Genomic DNA, 24,970 nt, shown 5'->3' on the forward strand with positions numbered 1-24,970 from the left:
GTTCGACCTGACAGGAAGGATTCTAGCCACTTCAGCACCTGGCCTGTGATCCCCAGTTTCGCGATACGGTCCAGCAAGATGGTATGGCTGACCGTATCAAAGGCCGCCGATAAGTCTAAGAGAATCAGGGCGCATGGCTGTTTGTTATCTGCCCTGACTCTCAGCTCATCGGTGACCGAGGCCATGACCAGTTCAGTGCTATGCTGGGGCCGGAACCCAGCCTGCCTGGCATGAAGGAGATGGTGTTCTTCCAGATGGCCGGCTAGAGTACTGAGGACATGCTTTTCAAGGATCTTACTTAGAAAAGGTAGCTGTGAAATGGGTCTGTAGTTTTTTAAGGCTTTCGTGTCCGTTCCTGCTTTCTTTAAGAGTGGGGAGACCCTAGCTTCTTTCATCTGAGTTGGCAGATAACCTGTTTTCAATGAGTTATTCAGTAGGCTCAGTACCTGGGGTTGTATGCCTGGCATGGCCATTTAAAATTTTTTAGGGGGACATGGATCTAAATTTGAGCCTGATTTAGTTTGTCCGACCAATTCCGCTAGGCGCCTGTCGTCGATGGAGGGGAAGCTGTTTAAAGTCCTAGATGGCACCTGAGCAATCTGGCTCGACAGCATACTTGTAGCTGGCCGTGCATTGATGTCAGTGATGATATCCTGTACCTTCTGAAGAAAGAAAGTTTGGAAGGAGTCACAGTCTGGTTGATCACACGCAGCGATTTTCCCTTCTCGTTGTGTGAGTTCCCTAAGTATCGTAAAGGTCTCTCGCTGTATGTTTATCGCCTCCCTAATTCTTCCCTCATAGAAAGCAGCCTTTCTTTCCAGGATGTCTGCCTTATATTTTGAAAGCAAGGTTTTAAAAATGTCAGCCTCTGTTTGGCAGTAGTGGAGTCTCCACCTCCTCTCTGCCTTATGAAGAGCTTGCTTCTTCTGTTTCAAGGAGGTGTCAAACCATGGGCTCCTTTCCCTCTAGTTCTAATACTCTCCAACTGCTCAGGGACAAGATTATCCAGGGCGGCGAGCATCCAGGTCTTTAACAGTCTAGAGTCATGATCCAAGTCTGTACCACTCATTTTAGGGGGGGGTGGCGGAGAGCAGGGTCGTGATTAGGAGGTCAGCTTCCACCTTGTTCCAAGGTCGAATTTTCCTCCGAGATTTATTAGGGGCAGCCCGCACCGGGTCTCCTGGAACCCAGCACTTTATCATAAAATGGTCCGACCAAATACAAGGACCAACCTCCGTAATTACTGTGTTAGGCAAAGAGGACAAAACAAGGTCCAGTGTATGGCCTTTCACATGAGTCGGGCCCACCACTAACTGTTGCAGGTTGAGCACCGAGAGATTAGCTTCGAACTCAGTCTCCGTGGGGTCTCTGGGTACTTTGTCCCAGTGATAATTAAAATCACCTACCACCAGAAGGGACTTATATCTGGAATCCAAATCCGTCAGAAGTTCAAAAAGGATCTCATTGAAGTCCGGTGAACTTTGCGGCGGGCGATAGGCTACCAGAATAACAATACATGAGGATTTAAACGAAACTTTAATCCCTAACAGCTCTGCACAGGCACAGTTTTGAGCTAGAATCTCTTTTACTACGAGACATTTTTTAAACAAAAAGGCTACACCCCCCCCCTTTACAATCATTTGGACGATTGTACCAGATCGCATCATAGTCTGGGGGTAGGGCGGCCAGGATGTCAGGCGTGGAAGCGGAGCCAAGCCAAGTCTCTGAGAGGGCGAGAATATCAATATCTCCATCTAGCAGTAGGGAGAAGACTTCTAGATAGTGCTTTTGTAGAGAGCGCGTATTAAGTATCGCTAATCTTAGGCCATGTGACAGCCGGCCAGTAGATGTAGAGTGACACCTAAGGCCTGTACCTGTGGTCTGCACCAGGGCATCAGCTTGCAAATTAGCCAAGGTGACTTCATCTAAGCAGATAGAGTCAGTTTTTAATGCCCATAAGGCATCAGGCGAGTATGTCCGGATTTGACCAGAGTTTATGGCCCCTGGGCCCGTTCTGGCCCGGACGGGCACAGACGGGCTTTCCTCTGGCGCTCCACCGGCGCGATGCTGCGCGCGATCGCTGCGCGCCTGCATACTAGCACATATTTATAGCATGTGGCACAAAGGTACTCTCAAAGACTAGCCCGCTAACCACCGAAACGTGGTGTCAGCGTCTCTAGCCCACACCCAAGATGGCGGATGGGCGTGAGGCGGCGAGGGAATCACCTAAATGGTGAAATGTGTTTAAAATTCCTTTTATGGTGCAAGCAATGCGAGAGGTAGGGAGCGTGGGGGCACTAAACAATATTCAGGCTGAAAATTCTGTCTCTAAAGCAAATTTCAAACGTGAGCAGATTATTGCAATTGCAACAGTTTAAAAAGGAGCTAGGCTCCAACAGCATAAAAGCGATAATAATTCTTAGATTCTTGGGTTGCAGCAGCGGCAAGTCGTTCTAGTTCTAATCGCATAGGATAGCGAAACAAAACATAGCATAACAAAACAAAACATAGCATAGCAAAACACAACAAAGCATAGCATAGCATAACAAAACACAACAAAACATAGCATAGCATAACAAAACCTAGCATAACAAAACAAAGCATAACATAACAAAGCATAGCAAAACAAAACATATCATAGTAAAACAACAAAGCATAGCATAACATAACACAACAAAACATAGCAGAACAAAACATAGCATAACATAACATAAAACAAAGCATAGCATAACAAAACATAGCATAACAAAACATAGCAAAACACAGCAAAACATAGAATAGCATAACAAAACAAACCATAGCATAACATAACAAAGAATAGCAAAACAAAGAATAGCAAAACAAAACATAGCATAGCATAACATAAAACAAAGCATAACATAAAACAAAGCATAACATAAAACAAAGCATAACATAAAACAAAGCATAGCATAACAAAACACAGCAAAACATAGAATAGCATAACAAAACAAACCATAGCATAACATAACAAAGAATAGCAAAACAAAACATAGCATAGCATAACATAACACAACAAAACAGCAGAACAAAACAGCATAACATAACAAAACATAGCATAACATAAAACAAAGCATAGCATAACAAAACATAGCTTACCAAAACAGCAAAACACAACAAAATATAGCATAGCATAACTAAACACAACAAAACATAGCATACATAACAAAACACAGCATTGCAAAGCATAGCAAAACATAGCAAAGCATAGCATAAGAAAACACAACAAAACATAGCATAACAAAACACAACATAGCATAGCATAACAAAACAAAGCTTAGCATAACAAAACATAGTATAACAAAGCATAACATAGCATAACAAAACATAGCATAACAAAACATAGCATAGCATAACAAAACATAGCATAGCAAAACAAAGCATAGCATAATAAAACACAACAAAACATAGCATAGCATAACAAATCATAGCAAAACCCAACAAAGCATAGCATAACAAAACAAAGCATAGGATAGCAAAACTAAACATAGCATAACTAAACACAACAAAACATAGCATACATAACAAAACACAGCATTTCAAAGCATAGCAAAACATAGCAAAGCATAGCATAAGAAAACACAACAAAACATAGCATAACAAAACACAACATAGCATATCATAACAAAACAAAGCTTAGCATAACAAAACATAGTATAACAAAGCATAGCATAGCATAACAAAACATAGCATAACAAAACATAGCATAGCAAAACAAAGCATAGCATAATAAAACACAACAAAACATAGCATAGCATAACAAATCATAGCAAAACCCAACAAAGCATAATATAACAAAACAAAGCATAGGATAGCAAAACTAAACATAGCATAGCATAACATAACAAAACAAAGCATAGGATAGCAAAACAAAACATAGCATAGCATAACAAAACATAGCATAACATAACAAAACCTAGCATAACAAAACACAACAACACATAGCAGAACAAAACATAGCATAACATAACTTAAAACAAAGCATAGCATAACAAAACAGCAAAACACAACAAAACATAGCATAGCATAGCATAGCATAGCATAACAAAATACAACATAGCATAGCATAACAAAACACAACATAGCATAGCCTAACAAAACAACGCTTGGCATAGCATAACAAAACCTAGCATAACAAAGCATAGCAAAACAAAGCATAGCATAACAAAGCATAGCATAACAAAACATAGCATAGCAAAACAAAGCATAGCATATCAAAACACAACAAAACATAGCATAGCATAACAAAACAGAACAAAACATAGCATAACATAACAAAACAAAGCATAGGATAGCAAAACTAAACAGAGCATAGCATAACAAAACAAAGCATAGGATAGCAAACAAAACATAGCATAGCATAACTAAACATTGCATAGCATGACAAACATAGCATAACAAAACACAACAACACATAGCATAACAAAACATAGCAAAACACAACAAAACACAACAAAACATAGCATAGCTTAACAAAACACAACAAAACATAGCACAGCAAAACAAAACATAATAGCATAGCAAAACATAGCATATCAAACACAACAAAACATAGCATAGCATAACAAAACATAGCATAGCAAAACAAAGCATAGCATAATAATACACAACATATAGCATAGCATAACAAAACATAGCATAACATAGCATAGCAAAACATAGCATAACATAACATAGCATAGCATAACAAAACATAGCATAGCATAACAAAACATAGCATATCATAACATAGCATAGCAAAACAAAGCATAGCATAGCAAAACATAACATAGCATAGCATAACAAAGCATAGCATAACAAAGCATACCAAACACAACAAAACATAGCATAGCAAAACAAAGCATAGGATAGCAAAACATAGCATAGCATAATAAAACAAAGCATAACAAAACATAGCATAGCATAATAAAACAAAGCATAACAAAACATAGCAAAACAAAACACAACAACACATAGCAAAACAAAACATAGCAAAACACAACAAAACATAGCATAGCTTAACAAAACACAACAAAGCATTGCATAGCATAACAAAACAAAGCATAGGATAGCAAAAAAACATAGCATAGCATAACAAAACAAAGCATAGAATAGCAAAACAAAACATTGCGTAGCATAACAAAACATAGCATAACATAACAAAACATAGCATAGCATAACAAAACACAACAACACATAGCATAACAAAACATAGCAAAACACAACAAAACATAGCATACATAACAAAACACAGCATTGCAAAGCATAGCAAAACATAGCAAAGCATAGCATAAGAAAACACAACAAAACATAGCATAACAAAACACAACATAGCATAGCATAACAAAACAAAGCTTAGCATAACAAAACATAGTATAACAAAGCATAACATAGCATAACAAAACATAGCATAACAAAACACAGCATAGCAAAACAAAGCATAGCATAATAAAACACAACAAAACATAGCATAGCATAACAAATCATAGCAAAACCCAACAAAGCATAGCATAACAAAACAAAGCATAGGATAGCAAAACTAAACATAGCATAACTAAACACAACAAAACATAGCATACATAACAAAACACAGCATTGCAAAGCATAGCAAAACATAGCAAAGCATAGCATAAGAAAACACAACAAAACATAGCATAACAAAACACAACATAGCATATCATAACAAAACAAAGCTTAGCATAACAAAACATAGTATAACAAAGCATAGCATAGCATAATAAAACACAACAAAACATAGCATAGCATAACAAATCATAGCAAAACCCAACAAAGCATAATATAACAAAACAAAGCATAGGATAGCAAAACTAAACATAGCATAGCATAACATAACAAAACAAAGCATAGGATAGCAAAACAAAACATAGCATAGCATAACAAAACATAGCATAACATAACAAAACCTAGCATAACAAAACACAACAACACATAGCAGAACAAAACATAGCATAACATAACTTAAAACAAAGCATAGCATAACAAAACAGCAAAACACAACAAAACATAGCATAGCATAGCATAACAAAATACAACATAGCATAGCATAACAAAACACAACATAGCATAGCCTAACAAAACAACGCTTGGCATAGCATAACAAAACCTAGCATAACAAAGCATAGCAAAACAAAGCATAGCATAACAAAGCATAGCATAACAAAACATAGCATAACAAAACATAGCATAGCAAAACATAGCATAGCAAAACAAAGCATAGCATATCAAAACACAACAAAACATAGCATAGCATAACAAAACAGAACAAAACATAGCATAACATAACAAAACAAAGCATAGGATAGCAAAACTAAACAGAGCATAGCATAACAAAACAAAGCATAGGATAGCAAACAAAACATAGCATAGCATAACTAAACATTGCATAGCATGACAAACATAGCATAACAAAACACAACAACACATAGCATAACAAAACATAGCAAAACACAACAAAACATAGCATAGCTTAACAAAACACAACAAAACATAGCACAGCAAAACAAAACATAATAGCATAGCAAAACATAGCATATCAAACACAACAAAACATAGCATAGCATAACAAAACATAGCATAGCAAAACAAAGCATAGCATAATAATACACAACATATAGCATAGCATAACAAAACATAGCATAACAAAGCATAGCATAGCAAAACATAGCATAACATAACATAGCATAGCATAACAAAACATAGCATAGCATAACAAAACATAGCATATCATAACATAGCATAGCAAAACAAAGCATAGCATAACAAAGCATACCAAACACAACAAAACATAGCATAGCAAAACAAAGCATAGGATAGCAAAACATAGCATAGCATAATAAAACAAAGCATAACAAAACATAGCATAGCATAATAAAACAAAGCATAACAAAACATAGCAAAACAAAACACAACAACACATAGCATAACAAAACATAGCAAAACACAACAAAACATAGCATAGCTTAACAAAACACAACAAAGCATTGCATAGCATAACAAAACAAAGCATAGGATAGCAAAAAAACATAGCATAGCATAACAAAACAAAGCATAGAATAGCAAAACAAAACATTGCATAGCATAACAAAACATAGCATAACATAACAAAACATAGCATAGCATAACAAAACACAACAACACATAGCATAACAAAACATAGCAAAACACAACAAAACATAGCATAGCTTAACAAAACACAACAAAACATAGCATAACAAAACAAAACATATCAAAGCCTAGCAAAACATAGCATAGCATACCAAACACAACAAAACATAGCATAGCATAACAAAACATAGCAAAACAAAGCATAACACACACAACCACACGCACACAACCACGCACACAACCACACACACAACCACACACAACCACACACACAACTATCTATCTATCGATCTATCACCCTCACTCTATCTGTCTATCTATCGCCCTCACTCTATCTGTCTATCTATCGCCCTCACTCTATCTATCTATCTAACTATCTATCTATCTATCTATCGCCTTGACTCTATCTATCGCCCTCACTCTATCTATCGCCCTAACTCTATCTATCTATCGCCCTCACTCTATTTACCTATCGCCCTCACTCTATCTATCTATCTATCTATCTATCTATCTACCTACCTATCTACCTATCTACCTATCTATCAATCTATCGGCCTCACTCTATCTATCGCCCTCACTCTATCTATCTATCTCCCTCGCTCTATCTAACTATCTATCTATCCATCTATCTATGCATCTATCTATCCATCTATCTATCCATCTATCTATCTATCCATCTATCGATCTATCTAACACCTTCACTCTATCTAGCGCCCTCACTCTATCGCCCTCACTCTATCTATCTATTGCCCTCACGCTATCTATCGCCCTCACTCTATTTACCTATCACCCTCACTCTATCTATCTATCTATCTATCTATCTCGCTCACTCAATCTCTCTATTGCCCTCACTCTATCTATCTATCGCCCTCACTCTATCTATCGCCCTAACTCTATCTATCTATCGCCCTCACTCTATCTATCTAATCGCCCTCACTCTATCTATCTACCTATCTACCTATCTATCAATCTATCAATCTATCTATCTATCGGCCTCACTCTATCTATCGCCCTCACTCTATCTATCTATCTATCTCCCTCGCTCTATCTAACTATCTATCTATCCATCTATCTATGCATCTATCTATGCATCTATCTATCTATCTATCTATCTATCTATCTATCTATCTAACACCTTCACTCTATCTATCGCCCTCACTCTATCTATCGCCCTCACTCTATCTATTGCCCTCACGCTATCTATCTATCGCCCTCACTCTATTTACCTATCGCCCTCACTCTATCTATCTATCTATCTATCTATCTCGCTCACTCAATCTCTCTATTGCCCTCACTCTATCTATCTATCGCCCTCACTCTATCTATCGCATCACCACAGCATCACTCAGCACCACCACAGCATCACTAAGGGGCACAACAACATCACTATGCGCTACCACAGGATCATTGAATGCCACAGCATCACTAGTCGCCACCAGAACATCACTCAGCGCCACCACAGCATCAATCTGTGCAACCATTCAACAACAACTGGGTCAAATATGTTCTCTCAATGTTTCAAGCTTTATTACAAATGTCACAAAAAGAGGTTAGTATTTCACTTCTGTTCTTGGATTTTCGTCACAATAAAATACACTGAACATATTCTTCACAAAAGTTATTTACAAAAGTTTAAGCTATTGCCATTATAAATTACAATAACTTTTATTTAAGTATTAATTATTTAAAAAATTAAAAGCCATTGTTATTTGTAATATCAATACATCTAAGTCACGTGAATACAACACATATTGCATTACAAATGCTATAGGTGTCACAAGTTATAACTATTGGCATTGTAAATGACAAAGCTATTATTTTGGATATTTTCAAAACCAACACATAAATAAAAAATGTGTCATTTACAATACCAATAGCTCAAACTTTCCTAATGCGAGACCTTATGCATTGCAAATGCTTGTTAAATTAAGGGGACTATTAAGATCACAATTAAGGGTTAACTGCATTTAGCACTTGGCCTTTGATCCAGGGGCCTGATTGTGCAGACTTTTAGTCCTGGCCTTTTCCTGGGGTTTCCTTCTAGAGGTGCTAGTTTTAGGGCAGGGCTCTAGTTGTTCAAATCAGACTGCAGGTGCAGATGCACAAACCTGATGAACTCTACACATAAAGACACACCAGGTATGCCTGTCTGTACCAGTCCACATCCAATCTGCGGACAGTACCAGCCACCATGTCGGTTTCTCTCCTGACAGGGGAACTCTGTATCAGCTATACAACTGATGAGTTGAGGGAGCTCAACACCAACACCTGTAAGTCGGCCTTATCCTTGAGAATGACGTTATCGGTCACCACAAACATATACCTGACATCTATAACTTTCGTATACACTCTAAATGTGATATATTATTTATGACAGAGACTTGAATGAAATAAGACTCCTCCCTTGATATTGAACTGGCCTTCCCTGAAAATTATGTTTGTGTTCATAGAGATTGTATCTGAAGAAATAGCAGAGAGTTCCGGCTATTGCCTTTATTAAAAAACGTATATGCGGTTTTACCTTTTCCATAAAGGACATGAAAGAGGCAGAAGCTCTCGGCTTTTGCCCATCTCTTTCGGCACAATCTTCCTTTGTGGGGGTCCTCTTATACCGCACGCTTGGATACGCCAGATAATTTATTAATTCCTTAAACTCTGCTTGGAAATAAAGTACACTAACTTTACCAACCTCAGCCAATTAATTCTATGGCAGGACCGGAGGCTTCAGATTATGCCTTCTTCCTTCACTCTTTATTCTTTTCACAGCAGCAAGAAAGACAATATAAACTACATTTCCCACGAACATTAGGAAAAGAACAACAAAAACGAGCCAGTCCTTTGTCAGTCTCTGCACTCCTGATAGCTCCCATCATGCTCTGCAGCCAGTTCCTCTTCCTCTATCTTCGCTGCTCAGCAGCAAGTTAAGTGGCTTTTTTCTTACTCTCTCCTCAGTTAGGGGCTTGTGGGGCAGTGTTGGTGTTTTTGCTGTAGCGCTGCCTTGTGTTTCCTTTCAGAGCCCCGTATTATAATCGCAGGACGCTTTTGCGAGATCCTCACGCGATTTTTGCCCGTTGTAGGTGCTGTGGCGTCCTCTCACCGCTAGGGGACGCGCGCTGTCATTCTGCGCTGGCGCAAGTGGGAAGCACTTTTTGAGGGCGTTTTGGCGCCTTTTGGGAGCGTTTTTTGCGCGCGTTGGCGCAGTCTGGCCCTGGGGTCCCCCATCCACCTGGCTTACACCCTGCAGGGTCGCAAACCTCCCTGTTGACTGTGAACGCCCGTTTTGGGGGTCTGTATTCATCTTTTTTACACCCTGCGGGGTCGCATTTGGCACCGGTGAGGTGTTTGGGGCGCCTATTGCCGAGTGGTGCCCAGTGATGAAGTGTGCTGCAGCGTCCCTGGGTTTGGCCCTTGAATTGTGCGCCTGGCGCCACCGTATCTGTCTGGGCTACTTCCCAGCGACAAATTTGTACCCGGGAGGGTTCAGTTGTGCTGGTGCTGTAGCGGTTAGTCTGCGGAGCCTAATTTACCTCGCTATGCAAAGCGGGCAGGACCAGTACGCAGAGGAGGATCCTCTGAGTTACGCCACCTGGGATGAGGACTTCTACCAGGAGGTTGATGACTCTATTTATAGGGCTGTGGACCAGCTATGGTCCCTCTGGAACAACGCCTTACGGCCAGACTGGACGAGGCATATGCCAAGTTGGCGTCCCTTATCCCCGCGCCGGCCCCAGCCCCGGGGTCCGTGCCTTCCCCTTCCCCCCCCTCCACCATAGAAGCCTTGTTCTGACGGTGTTGATCCTGAAGCTTTTGCAAGGATTAAGAGTGCCTTTATGCCGCACGAGGGTTCCCTTCCGGCCCCTGCGGTCCCGGCAGAGGTCCCCCCGCCGACTCCTAGAACGGTGTCCCCGGAACCGCAGGATGACGAAGATTCACCAGACACGGACGAGGAGGCTTGTTCTTCCCGTTCGTGGCTTCCATTCCAGGCCTCCTCTTCGGCAGGTCCCTCGGACATGCTGGACCCGGACAATATTATCCATCCCCGGTCCTCAGAGTGGGTGCCTGGAGACAAGGTGGCCCAGTACGTGGCAAACCACCTGCGCAAGCCAGTGGACAAAGACGCCTGTAGCCGGCTTCGTGCGGAGAGCCCCCGGCCTTCCTTGGAGGGCAAGGTGGCCATGACCCCCGATATTGATCCAAAGATGGCCACTTTCCTGGCTAAGTTTGTGAAGGACCCTCAGAAGGGTATTGATAGGTCCTGGCGTACGTACCAGGACAAGCTGTTGGATGAAGTGGGGCTGATTACCAAAATCCTGGATATGGCCGAGGAGGCCAAGGTTTCAGGGGCCCTTATCTCTCCAGAGGTCCTATCCAATTGGGCTCAGCGGGCCATTGTGTTTATCGGTAATGCTAACTGTGCCCTCTCAACTGAGAGGAGGAGGTCATTGCTCATTAAGATCGACCCGAAGCTGGGTGACCTCGCTTCTTCTGAAGCAGACGCGGTGGCGCTGGGTGGTCTGTTTGGTGACCCGTTCATAAAAGAATTAGGAAAATTCGTGGCCACCTTCACTTCCTTAGATAAAGCGCAATCGAACATTAAAAAGGTCTTTGCCCCACAGGTTTTTGACAAGACCGGATGTGGCAGGGGCCGCTCGTTCGGTCGAGGCGGTAGCTCCGACAGGGGGCAAGGCTCTGGCCGCGGTCAGCTGCAGGACAGTGGTCGCTACAAAAACTTCTACCCCACAAGAGGGCAGTGCTTCCGGGGCCGTGGAGGTCAGAGAGGCCAGCAACAAGGTGCTGGAAGAGGTGAGTGTGCTGCCATCAGCAAGTTTGAGGGTAGGGGGCGCTTGGCGCTGTTTCATCAGGCATGGGCTTCCCTCACGAGCGACGCTTGGGCGCTGCAGACGGTCCAGGGCTTCCAGCTGGAGTTCCATGGTCGTCCCCGTCAGCTCCAGCGTCCGCAGCCTATTGTGTTCTCGAAGCGCGACGCAGAGTTGATGCGCGACGAGGTTTCCGCCCTCCTATCAAAAGGGGCGATTTGTTGCGCTGGCGAGCACCCCGACGGTTTCCTCAGCAACCTCTTTTTGGTCGACAAGGTCGACGGGGGCTGTCGGCTGGTCATCAATTTGAAGGAGTTCAACGAATGGCTGGTGTACGGACATTTCAAGATGGAGGGCATCCACCTCCTGAGGGACGTCTTGCAGCCATCCGATTGGATGGTCAGGCTAGATTTAAAAGACGCTTATCTCACAGTAACGTTCTTTCATCCTCACCGTCGCTTCCTCCAGTTCAGGTGGGACGGTCAGGTGTATGAATTAACCACGCTTCCTTTTGGACTCTCCTCGGCTCCGTGGTGTTTCACAGAGGTGCTTCGCCCAGATGTGGAGGCGTTGCGAGCCCAGGGCATGCGTATGATTGTCTACCTAGACGATATGCTGTTGATGGACCAGTGTCCGAGGCGTCTTTCTTCCCAGCTTCAGGCGGCGATAGATCTGCTTCAAGGGCTGGTATTTGTTATCAACGAGAAAAAATCTCTTTTCGTTCCTGTTCAGAAGGCAATCTTTTTGGGATTCACCATAGACTCGGTGGCTGCGACCCTCAGCCTTCCGGCCAGGAAGATGGCAAAGATTCGACACAAGTTGCGCCAAACTTTGGCAAAGCGGCAGACATCCCTGCGTCAGTTGGCCAGGCTGGTGGGTCTTCTGTCCTCGTCCATCCAGGCCTTTACATTATCGGGCCATGCAACGGCTGAAGGCCTCCCACCTCAGGAAGGGCTTGACTTACTCTCAGCTGATTCCATTGTTGGAGGAGGTGCGCGGCGAAATGCAGTGGTGGCTGACGCATATGGAGGCTTGGAATGGCCGTGCGATTTTCGGCTCAGCTCCAGACATTGTCATAGAGTCGGACGCAAGTCGAGCCAGCTGGGGGGCCAGGTGTGGAGAGTTCTCCACGGGTGGAGCCTGGTCCACTCTAGAACAGTCGTTTCACATCAACTGTTTGGAGTTGCTGGCCAGATCCTTTGCGGTCCAGTGCTGGACGAAGGACCGAGTGCAGTCCTGTGTCCTCCTGTGGATGGACAATGTGTCAGCGGTCAGGTACATAAATCATCTGGGAGGTACCAGATCCAAGATGCTGGCGGATCTCGCGCGGGACTTCTGGCACTTTTGCCTGGATCATCAGGTATCGGTTACGGCGGAGTATCTGCCGGGTCGGCAGAACGACAAGGCCGATTGGCACTCCTGTCATCTCCTGGACGCCAGTGTGTGGAAGCTGAACCCTCAGGTGTTCTCCTTGTTGTGGGAGACGTGGGATCCCTTCATGATAGATCTGTTTGCGTCCCGCCTGGACCATCAGCTTCCAAGGTTTTTCAGCTTGCGTACGGATCCGCTTGCGGAAGCGACGGATGTGTTCCTGCAGGATTGGTCGGGCGAGCAGGGATACGCGTTTCCTCCGTTCTCGATGATCACGCGGGTGTCAGCTCTGCTGCGCCGCCAGTTGACGGAGGTGGTGATGGTCACACCGTGGTGGAGGTCGCAAGTTTGTTTTCCAGTTCTTCTGGAACTTTCCTGGGATTCTCCAATCCTACTCCCCCATCACCCGCAAATTCTGCTCAATCCGGACGGGGCTCCCCACCGGTTAGTCCAAGAGGAGTCTCTCCGCTTGATGGCATGGAGTATCTCCGGCGTCGCTGGGCGCTCCTGGGCCTTTCGGGATAGGCTGAGGACTTGCTCGACAGATCGTGGGCCGCAAACACGACCAAGAGGTATCGGTCGGCCTGGCAGCGATGGCGCCGTTGGTGTGTGCGACGGGGTGTGGATCCCGTGGGGGCAGATGTAGTCCATGTCCTGAATTTCCTGGCAGGCCTGGCAGAAGATGGACTGGCTCATCGGTCTATCAATGCCGTTCGGTCTGCGATCTCAGCGGGTCATGCACCCGTGCAAGGTTCACCGGTGGGAGAACATCCCCTGGTGTGTAGGCTCCTGAGGGGGATTCGGCTCTCGCTACCCCCAGAGCCGCGTTACTCTGCCCTTTGGGATGTGAACAGGGTTCTGAATCTGTTCCGGTCATGGCAACCAAATAGGTTTTTGTCTAGGAAGGAGCTAACGGCTAAATTGGCCATGTTGTTATGCCTGGTTTCCTACAGGCGAGTTTCGGATGTACGAGCATTGGATATCTCGGCCAGAGTCTTTTCTCCTGATGGAGTGTGTTTCATGCTCAGTAGGCGGATTAAATCTAATACGAGAGTTATCTCGTATCCGGCCTTCCAAGACTCCCCGAAGCTGTGCGTTGTACAGTGCCTCCGTGCTTATGAAGATGCCACCGAAGATACCCGCCCTCCGGACGAAAGACAACTTCTCATTGCTCTACGTAAGCCATACAAGGCTGTTTCTTCCCGAACTATCACCCGATGTGTGCGTTGGGTAATGTAGGAGGCGGGGATTTAAGCAGTTTGGTGCTCATTCATCGAGATGTGCTATGGCCTCCAAGGCATTCGCCCTTGGGGCACGATTGGAGGATCTGATGCGTGCGGCCGATTGGTCGTCAGATTCCACCTTTAACCGGTTTTATTTCAAACCAGTGCTGGAGGTGGCTAGTTTGGTTGTCAACAAGCTTTGAACCGACATAATTTGAAGCCTCCAGTCCTTCCAAAGAATGAAAATTTTCCTAGCCGTAGGTGCTAGTAAGTTTTAATTCTATTAAGGACTTGGAGGCGAGGATTATCCCTCCCAATGACTTCCAAGAAGTGGAACCTTCCCCATACTAGCTGTAAGTAAACCTTTTCATGCATTGGCTTATGCTTGCGTTGAGCTGTGGTTGCTTTGCTCTGTTGCCTATTTGCTTTGTCTAGTGCTGACTGAGGTTCAGTTCTGAAGTTGCGGCTTTTTGCTGGAAATGAGGCTGGCAAGGCGAATGCTTAATGGTGCTGAACTGGATGCTTTGCGCGAAGAAAGAGGAAGAGGAACTGGCTGCAGAGCACGATGGGAGCTATCAGGAGTGCAGAGACTGACAAAGGACTGGCTCGTTTTTGTTGTTCTTTCCCTAATGTTCATGGGAAATGTAGTTTATATTGTCTTTCTTGCTGCTGTGAAAAGAATAAAGAGCGAAGGAAGCAGGCATAATCCTCGCCTCCGAGTTCTTAATAGAATTGAAACTTACTAGCACCTACGGCTAGGAACATTTTCATTCTCCATATAGACAATTCTGATGAAAAAATGGTTAGGGCTTTTTTTTTAAGTCACTACTTCTCTCAACCTTGCTTTTATTCTGTTGGGTCCACGGAAAGAGCTGGGAATAATATTAACCTAATTCTTTCCAACACGCTGATTGTCTTGGAGACTCAGCCTCAAGTAGTATGGTCTAACTCTTACTTATTGAAGTTTGTCTGGGCTCCTCTTAGGACAAAGAGAAGTAAAAACACTAACACCGGTGGTTCCTTGGCAAGACCCTGGAATAAGTTTTGCACACCTAAATTACAGAACATTCTGACGCTCTCTACACTTGTATAAAAGGTAACGCCAACAAACAATGCTTCCTTAGTCAATCAATGGCTCCTTGAGGCGGCAGATACTAGAGCCCCTAACAAAACAGAGATCTGCTCCTCTTCCAAACTTGATTTAGAAAGGAAAAACTGCAAAAGGCTTGAGAGAATTTGGAGAAGACCGTATCAAGATGCAGACAAAAAAATATAAAAGACGCTCAGAATGTATCAAAATATCATCAAATTAGCTCAATGCAAGTTTTAAACTTTGAAACTTACTGAAGCCGACAACAGGCCAAAATACATTTTTTAAATCTTATCTTGCTTTATGGGTTCTAAAGCACCTGCTACTCCGGTATAAATTAACCCAATGAGTAAGCAATGAGTTAAGGGACTTCTTTGAAGACAATATTCTCAAAATACAGAGCAATATTCAGGCGTCTCTATCCTTCCGCTCCTCGGTTTATACTTCTTTGCCTACTGCGTCCACCCCAGCCAACATGCTTTTCTCATTTACTCCTCCGAGTGAGGAAGAATTGAAAACTCTCTTCCTGTCTTGCAATTCGGCTCTCCCTTAGATCCTTGTCCTCCCTACATCCTAAGGCAAATCGTAGATGTTATTGGTCCAGTTATGCAAAGATTTTTAACATGGCCCTATAGACAGAGATGGTTCAAATATGGAAAAAAGCTAGTGTTTATCCCTTTGTTGAAAAAGCCAACTGCTGACTGTAAGACTTTGTCTAAATTCAGACCCATTTCTTTTCTCCTTACAGCTGCCACAACCTTGGAGGCTGTTGTTAATAAGCATATTTCTGACTACATAGAATCTAACCACCTTCTCCATCTGTCTCAACCTGTTTTTGCACACATTGAATAACCAAAACTGCCTTGTTGGTTATTTCGAGTCCTTGAAGCTGTCTTTGGACAATGACCACAACTCCACCCCATTTTATTAGATCTGTCAGCAGCCATTCATGCAGTCTCTCATGACATTCTCCGGCACCGCCTGTCTAATATCGGAACTGGGTGATTGGCCTTAAAATGGCTGACTTCATTTTTAGAGGCCAGAAAAGAGTCAGTGTGGACAAAGCCACATTTTTGTGAGACTAAATACCTCAAATGTGGAATACCCCACATTAAGCCCTACACTGTTCAATATTTAAATATCCACCCTTGCGGCCCTGGTGGAATCATTTGGCATTAATAGTATCTCTTATGCTGATGATACACAGTTAGTGCTCTCTTATGAGGGCGACAAAGAGATCATCAAAGAGGCATTTTCAGACTCTTTGAGATTGGTTCTATGCTAACATGGGCCGGGAAACCCTTTGTTGGGTAGCTGTTGCGTATTATAAATTTAAAAACTAAACTAAACTAAACTAAACTCAGGGACAATCAACTGCAATGCAACTTGTAACTGAAATTCTTCTTTTTGGGCCTAAGCCTAGTCTGGGTTGATATGGATCTTGGCCTAGTGATGGAGCAACTCCCTCCCTCACCACCGCACAAGAGCCAGAAACCTGGTAGTCATTTTTTATAGCAAACTGTTCTTTAAGACCCAGATTTATTCAGTAGCCATTAACTGTATATGGCTATTAAGGGCACTTATAAAATGTATAACCACTTCTTCCCTGGGAGGCTTGAAAATGGTTCTCTGAGCCACGATTTTTCTTGACTTGACTACAAAAATGCCTTGAACCTGGGTTTACCTGCCTACCTGATTCACCGACAACAGGTAATCCCAAACACAGCAGTTTGTCTGCTATTTAACCTTCAGAAGAGCACTCCCACATCTCCAGGTCTCAACCAACTGCATTGTTTACATATTAGCAAAAGTATTATTTTCAAACCATTAATGCTTGTCTATCGGGCCTTTTATAACACCGTCCCTCATTATCTGAACAAAAGAATTCCGGAGTACCAGCTCTAATAGGAACTTGAAGTCGAATAAAGCACACCTGATACCGACCCTCGCTTCAGAAAATCTAGACGAGGTGGTGCATCTTTCTTGATATGTACTGCCAAAATATGGAATCTTCTCCCTGTGCAGCTCAGGAGTTTAGGCAACAAATTGGCCTTTCGTAAATCTCTGATGGTGTATCTCTTTAGTCAGTAACCTTGTATGCCAACTCCTATTTTCATTTAGTAAAGCCGGGACACTCCTCTGAGTAGATGAGTGCTTTACATGTTACATCATTCAGTTACATCACTCATAGTTAAAATAGATAATTTAGGAAATATTTAGAAACAACTAAACACAAATTATGCTGTAAAATTCTGAACGATTCTGAACAACTATTTTAGGCATGAAATACATGTGCTTGTTAAATAAAGTGGTTTCCCCAAAGTCGTTCAGTATTAATGAAGTAAACACTCTGATGTACTTACTGAAAGACCAAATGCTCCCAATTTCTTAAACTCTTTTGCTCTATTACGTTGAGCTTCATTTCTTCATTTAATTTCTTCTTAGTATTCTCCAGTGAGGTTTTAGCTTCAGCATTTTTCTCATCCTCCTCTTTTTCAAGGTGTTGCTTGCAGAATACAAGCTCTTTTTTGTGCTCCTCCAATACCTGCTGCAGTGGAAGTCTTGGCACAGGGACCTTTAACAAGGCCTGCATAATGACCACGTTCTGAATGCTCCTTAGATTGTCAGTAGCTTTGTCTGTCAAGCTGCACTTCAGCTCTTTCAGCTCTTCCGTGGCATCATTATCAAGCTGTTCAACAAGCTCCTCAAACTCCAGGCTGTGATCAGTGAGCACCTTTCGCCAGCAGTTCAAGCAATGCACAACATCTCCAGTAGTTATTAAAGTATCTTGAACTGAGGCCATCTCCTTTCTTTGTTCTTTCAGCTGATTAGTTTTAAAGGAAAGTTGAACAGTTAATTATTCGTTTTAGGAAATTTGAACAGTGAAATATGGTTAACACACTAAATAATTTCACTTCATATTTATCTGTCATTTTCTTCCTATTATAGTTTTCTTCGCACCACAAAACTATTTTAAAAAGTGCCTCTATATTTCGATACATCAAAAACATAATGTATTTCCTTTAGACGTATAGTCAGATTGATAGACACTACAGTTCATTAAATGTAGAACACACGTCAAACAAGGCTGGAATTGTGGTGGTTCCACATTTATTATGAGACAATACGAGTTCCAAAAATACAAGGATCTCTGCAGTGCACATTTTCTTAAAACAATTATAAAATCATTTTATAATAGCTGTTTTTTAATTTTCTGTTAAGAAACCGACAAAGAATATGATTTCTGCAATGAACAGGATTAGGCAACAGAACTGAAGGCGCTTCCCAAAAGAAAAAGAAAAACCTAATTCCCGCAAATACCATAGGCGTTAACCATTACAGTCATTTATAGACGGTGAACTGGCCCCTTTATTTGTGAATAACTGGTGGAAACATTGTTGTGCTGGTTGTTTTTTGATGTATCCTTCAACCGCAAAAGGCTGTTGGGGCTAACTTTGGTATAACTGTATGATGAAACTGGTATGCTACACACCATGAGGTATTAACCCAATCAGTTTCCAATTACTCATATGGGTGTAATGGTGCAGGATGGGTACATATTAGGTACCCATCAGAGGCGCAACTAAAGTCACATTTCGGGGGGGGGGGGGAGGAGGGGGGTTGGGTACTTATGAAAAACTTCGGGGGGGCTGAATCTCTAAGCAATAGGCAGAGTGGTGCTGCAGGGGCTCCTATAAGGGGTGAAACAACAACAATGCCTCATTAACAAGCAACATTTATTTAAAAGACCTGTGAAGTACTCGGGTGCGGCTGTGCCCAGGAAGCTGTCTCATCCCAGGCTGCCATACACGACGGGGGGGGGGGGGGGTGGCTGAAGACCTTTGAGTCTAACGGGCGTTGCGCGCCTGGTACCTGGATATGTTCTCTGCTCTGCATTATAACTTCTGGGACTACAATGAGGAGTAATGCTCTACCAGAATATCTATGCCAGAATATTACCTGACTGAAATATTGTGTTCTAAAAACAGTACAATACACCACACCGTAGGAGTTAATATCAGAAAATCGACACCAAACAATTATATTTTTGTAAACGATATTTGGGACACAATATTTATGTCAAACAACATTTCCGACTACCATATTCTGACAAACCACCATATGCAAAGTGATGAAAGAGGTCATTTATTTTCCACATGCTGCAGTGTCTCTCTAGCATCGATACAACACTGAAATGTAGAGAAAGATTGTTTATTCCTGCAAGATGCGCCAGGCATCCAAATGTAAACTAGCCAAATTGAACTGCCAATGGAACAAATCTAAGCAACCCCTTCTTACAGAATTTTGGAACCCAGAATCCAATAAGACAGGGCATTCCATGGGAGGGAGACTTCATTGCTGACCAAGTTGTCAAATCAGCCAATGCCGCCATGATCCATAATTATTTCAGCGATCTTCTTGCATGGCTACATTAAATAAATAAATAGTGTTTCTTCATGAATGGGTAGTTTGATTGGCACTGAATGCTTTGTAGAGGAAATAGATCATGTAATCCAGAAACAGTTTTTAGGTCTTGCCTAGCATTGCAGCGCATGCGCTAATGCTCTGCGAGATCCATAGTCGTCGAGGAGACTTCGGAAGGGGACGTGAAGCACCGCCCATCCTTCCCATTGGCCGGCGTCATTATTTATGTTAAACGCTGGCCTCCGATTGAAAACGAGGCTTCTTGGTGAACGCCCTGTCGCCTTCTCAGCCAGCCCATCCGGACTGCATCGTGTGCTGGCGGCTTGAAACGGTCTCCTTCAATTAGGTCTGTGAGCACTTTTTGTTTTACATTCGGCTTTTAGAAACACGCGGCTGCATTTGCGCATTGGTGATACATGAGACAGGACATGCATACGTTCGATACTTTAAGGGAAATTTTTGTGTAGGCAGTGGAGGTTGTATTGGCTCATTGGAACATATTGGTATGCCTAAATCTGCACGTTTTACCACAGTTGCGCTTTAAAATATGTTCTATTGTGAGATTCTGGTAGGGTAGAACAGGCCATGACTGGCTTATGAAACCTTTCGATCTCTCAACCGGTGGCAGCTGATTTTAACAGGCGTAAGGGGCGTTGCCCTGCTAGCATCTGAGAGGAAAGAGAGACTGTACACCACTGAGCAGCTTTAAATAAAGAGCTCTCTGCTTCATGCTGATTACAACACAGATTCTGTTGTGTTTTTTAAAGGAAAGAACTGAGGAGGGAGACAAGTCCTCATGTGCATGTGCTGGCTGGGGCAAGGGCTATCACTCGCCCTTGAGGCACACGAGGAGAGGGATGTCAGCATGACAGGAGTGGCCTATATGGGGCGCTTATGCTGTAGCCCAGGCGTTTTCAGCAGAGCGCCATTGAAATAAATGGTAAGGTGCAGGGCTGGCCTACATCCATGAAGTGATATGGGTGGCAACAACTGAAGGACTACCTTCATGTTTGTATTGCTGTTTAAGCCTCCTGATTGAATGTTGGAAGCTGGGGGAGTGGGCTGTGGAAGAGTTAGTCTACGCAGTTCCGATTTCATTTCGGGGATAATCAGAATGCAGCAGGTGTGCTGTATTGTACGTGTTTGTGAATCGTGTTAGCTGTTTATTATCCATGCAGGACACCAGCTTAAAGTATGTACTGCATATGTACTGCATAGCATTAGTAATTGTTGGCAGGCTGGGGTGTAACACCACAGTTAAAGTTGGGGGAGGGGCCGCTCGCCTCACAGGTACTTTGTGCCCCCTTTTGTGCATACTCTCTGACAGATATAGCGCTGTAAATAACAGATATAACAGTTACTAAATATGACAGTCCGTTTATAGAGTGCTGCATGATAAAAGTCCATTTGCTTCACTCAATATTACATATAAACTTTGCAGACGTCAGCAGTGAGCAAATAACCCACCAGGCCACTTTGGGTCTACAAACACGCAGTCAAGCGATATTAGTGTGATTGTTGAAGTTTGTGTGTGTTTCTTCTGTGTGCGTGCATGTGTTTCTGTAAGAAAGTAAATATTTATTAAAGTTAATTAAATCCATAAAGTGTATCAGTGTTTTGCGGCGAATCGCTGCACGGGCTGTGTTTATGTAATAGAAACACACCTTCGTTTCCGCATCGATGTGTGGCACTAGTCAAGCCCAGGTGGTGCTCATTACTATTTTTTGTTACTTCTCACCTTCCTAACTTTTACATCGAAATTGAGTCACCCAGAGAGACACTGTCTCTATCTGCAACGTAGACAAGTTTTTCCCTGAGAACAACGTATTCTACCCTTAAGTTACAAATAGACAAACTATCATACAAATATTTAAGATGTAACGCCCAGGGCAGGCATTTATATATGCCAGCTCTAAAGAGAAAAATTGTCAAAACATCACCTACAATGATGACGCCAAGGGGATTTCAGAAATATGTATTCCACTGCAAGAATAAAAAAACTGATTTCCGAAATGTATGGCAGACAAGGATCCACCCAAATAGAATAGTGAAGTGTAAGGCAGCACTGAGACGAAGTGCTGAGATCGGAATCATCAACTTTTATAATATTTTCTTATTCATCCTCCCTGACTTGCGGTGTTGCAGTGGAGGGTAATCATTGCAAGGGCTTCAGCTACTGTTAAGCATTGACAAAACCAATAGTTCTAGCAATGTTAAGCATGCCACTGGTAACCATTTGCCTCCGTTATGCTGCCTTAGACCATTGTCTCCAGTTCAGAAGCCATGTATTAGAACTCCCTCGACTCAAGCATACATCCTTGCTATAAAGAGTCCTAAGAGGTCCCTTCAGTCTAGTGTGCCAGAGCTCCTGGTGGGATGTGAGTGCTGGCCCACCCTACCTGATGTGAGGGGTGTAAGAGTTCTGCCAGTAGTGTAAGACTGCTAGACTGTAAGTATTGTGAGACTGTGCTGTTAATTTAATCTTAGGCTAATTATGTCTATATGTTTTACAGCCCAAGTGCTTAAGTATATTTTAGCTATAATGACTCTGTGTTTGTTCCTCCAATAGTAGTAGTAATACTTTATTCGATAGAAACATTTTATCATAAAAGTAGACATTCTTACAACCTTAGTATTCGTCAGTCCGTACAACAATCCGATTTAAAAAAATATAAAATACACTAATGTTAAAAAAATACTATATACACATTAAAAACATAAAAACCTAGCAGCTTAAGACTTCAAAAAAGGGAGCGAATAAAGTGCATAAATGGTCTTTAATTAGGACAATTGTTTTAACCTGCGCAAGCGAGTCAACCATGCGCTGCCCAAAAATGTTGCCACAGCGCAGACCAAGACTAACGATGAGGGGTCCGTAACAAGCGCACTCATGGCCATCTTGTGACATCTAAGGCCCAACTCCCTACATATAGGCTTTAACCAAGTCTTTCTTGCTCCCCTATATGCTGGGCAAGCAAAAAGAAGGTGGGCCACGGACTCCTTCGGGGCAGCACACACAGGGCAGGATTTATCTGGAGAGCTTGAAACATTCCAGCCTGCCGTGAAATCCTTCACCGGCAGAATCCCAAACCTGAGTTTTAAGTAAAGGGCTCCGTCTAGGGGTTTTTGTATATAGTCAAGGAACGGTTCTAGTTTCCTAACAGGGTTAAACTCTAGGAACCGCTCTGTTAAGGTATCCCGGTGTCTCTGCGTAAACCCTCCTCCTGTACCCAATCCCAGTAAAGTTTCTTTACTACATCCTTTGAGGGTGGTGTTTGGGTGGCCCATGCATCATTCAAACCTAGTTTTAGGACCAACTGTCTGAGGCTATGTAGCCACTTGATCTTGTTGCCCGCACTGAGTGAGATTATTTCGTCTAGGGCGTCCGCGTAGTTTGAAAGCTCTGGGGTCCGCCTCAGACAAACCCAATAAAGTAGCGGGCGCAGACAAAGTATGTCTGCTAGGGATCGCCTACCCATATCTTGACGTAATGGTTTTAACGGGGTAGAAGAGGGAAGGGACACCAGATCACGCAGGAATTTATTATCAGATTTCACTAAGTCATGTATGGTCTCGAACCCCCACATCTCAACACCATACAATGCCTAAGGCAATGCTTGGCCATCATACAGCGAGAGGGCCGGGGCTACAGGTTTACTTATCGACTCTCGCTGCTCCCGAAGGATCACTCCAGAGACACGCTTAAGGTTTAAAAGCATTTTGGTTAGGTGATCCTTCCAGTTCATCCGACTATTAACCCTTACCCCCAAATAGTCGAATGAGTCTACCAACTCCAATGGAGTACCATTAAGGGAGATGTTGTTCTTAAATCTCTTGGAAGGAGAAAAAACCATAAGCTTTGTCTTGGAGGTATTAATGGTAAGAACTCTATCCTCACAGAAGGTGCAAAAGCGATCTAACAGCTTTTGAAGGCCAAAGGGAGTTTTCGAAATCAGAAGGGTGTCATCCGCAAAGAGCAGGGTGGGAATTTTTTCCCCCGCCAGGGATGGGGCATCGGCAGGGTCTTCCCTCAAATGGTCCACCACCCCATTCACGTAGAGGGAGAACAAAGTCGGCGCCATTACACATCCCTGGCGTACTCCTCTCAACACTGGCACCCTTTCCGTGAGCTGTCCCTGGGAACCTGATCTGGCTCTTGCGTAGTTCCCCTCGTGTAATTTCATAATAAATTCCAGGAGAGCAGAGGGGAAACCCATTTTTTGTAACACCCTCCACAACTTCGAGCGTGGCACTAAATCGAAATCTGTTTTGAGGTCTATAAATGCCATGTACAGGCGGCCCTTCCCAATGGTCACGGTCTTCCAATAAATGGTAAAAAATCGGAAGACCTGATCCATTGTGCCCACCTTTTGTCTGAATCCCCCTTGGAGATGGGAGAGGATATTCTCCTCATCCATCCAGAGCCCAACCCGAGCAATGATAACCTTGCCAACCACTTTCTGGACCACGTCGATCAAACTGATCGGTCTGTAGTTGGCAGGGTCATCTCTTGCCCCCTTTTTGTACACAGTTATCACCCCGGCTCCCTTCCATGAGTCCGGCACTGGATGTCCCCTGGAGATTAAGTTCATAATTAGAGAAATAAGGGATGCCCAGATTTCAGGATCATTCAGTAGAAGGTCCCCGGGGAGCCCGTTCGGCCCAGCCGCCTTACCCGGTGTCAGATGATTGATGGCCGTTTTTACCTCCACACTGGAAAAAGGGTCTTTGGGGGTAATGACTACATCATCACCATTCTTAACTAGTGGAGGAGGACAAAGCTCTACTCCTCCACAGTATAGCTCAAAAAAATTATAGTGCCATTGATGTTCAGTAATATGGTTCATGATGGGCTCGGCTCCCCCTCTCCTAGCTTTGTTTATTTAGTCCCAGAATAAGGAAGAGTTCTTCATCTGGGATGC

General features: G+C 43.2%; 1 protein-coding gene across 3 annotated transcripts in view; it reads right to left on the reverse strand.

The window, feature by feature from the left end:
- EVC2 (EvC ciliary complex subunit 2) overlaps window positions 1–24,970 on the reverse strand; it is a 526,400-nt gene that overhangs the window by 261,072 nt on the left and 240,358 nt on the right. For all 3 annotated transcript variants that reach the window (XM_078678486.1, XM_078678485.1, XM_078678484.1), the window contains one exon: window positions 17,987–18,447. In XM_078678486.1, coding sequence (XP_078534612.1) covers window positions 17,987–18,447 — 461 coding nt within the window. The remainder of the gene's footprint in view (window positions 1–17,986; window positions 18,448–24,970) is intronic.

This window comes from Lissotriton helveticus, chromosome 2_2 (assembly GCF_964261635.1).
Source record: "Lissotriton helveticus chromosome 2_2, aLisHel1.1, whole genome shotgun sequence".
Classification (NCBI taxonomy): Eukaryota; Metazoa; Chordata; class Amphibia; order Caudata; family Salamandridae; genus Lissotriton; species Lissotriton helveticus.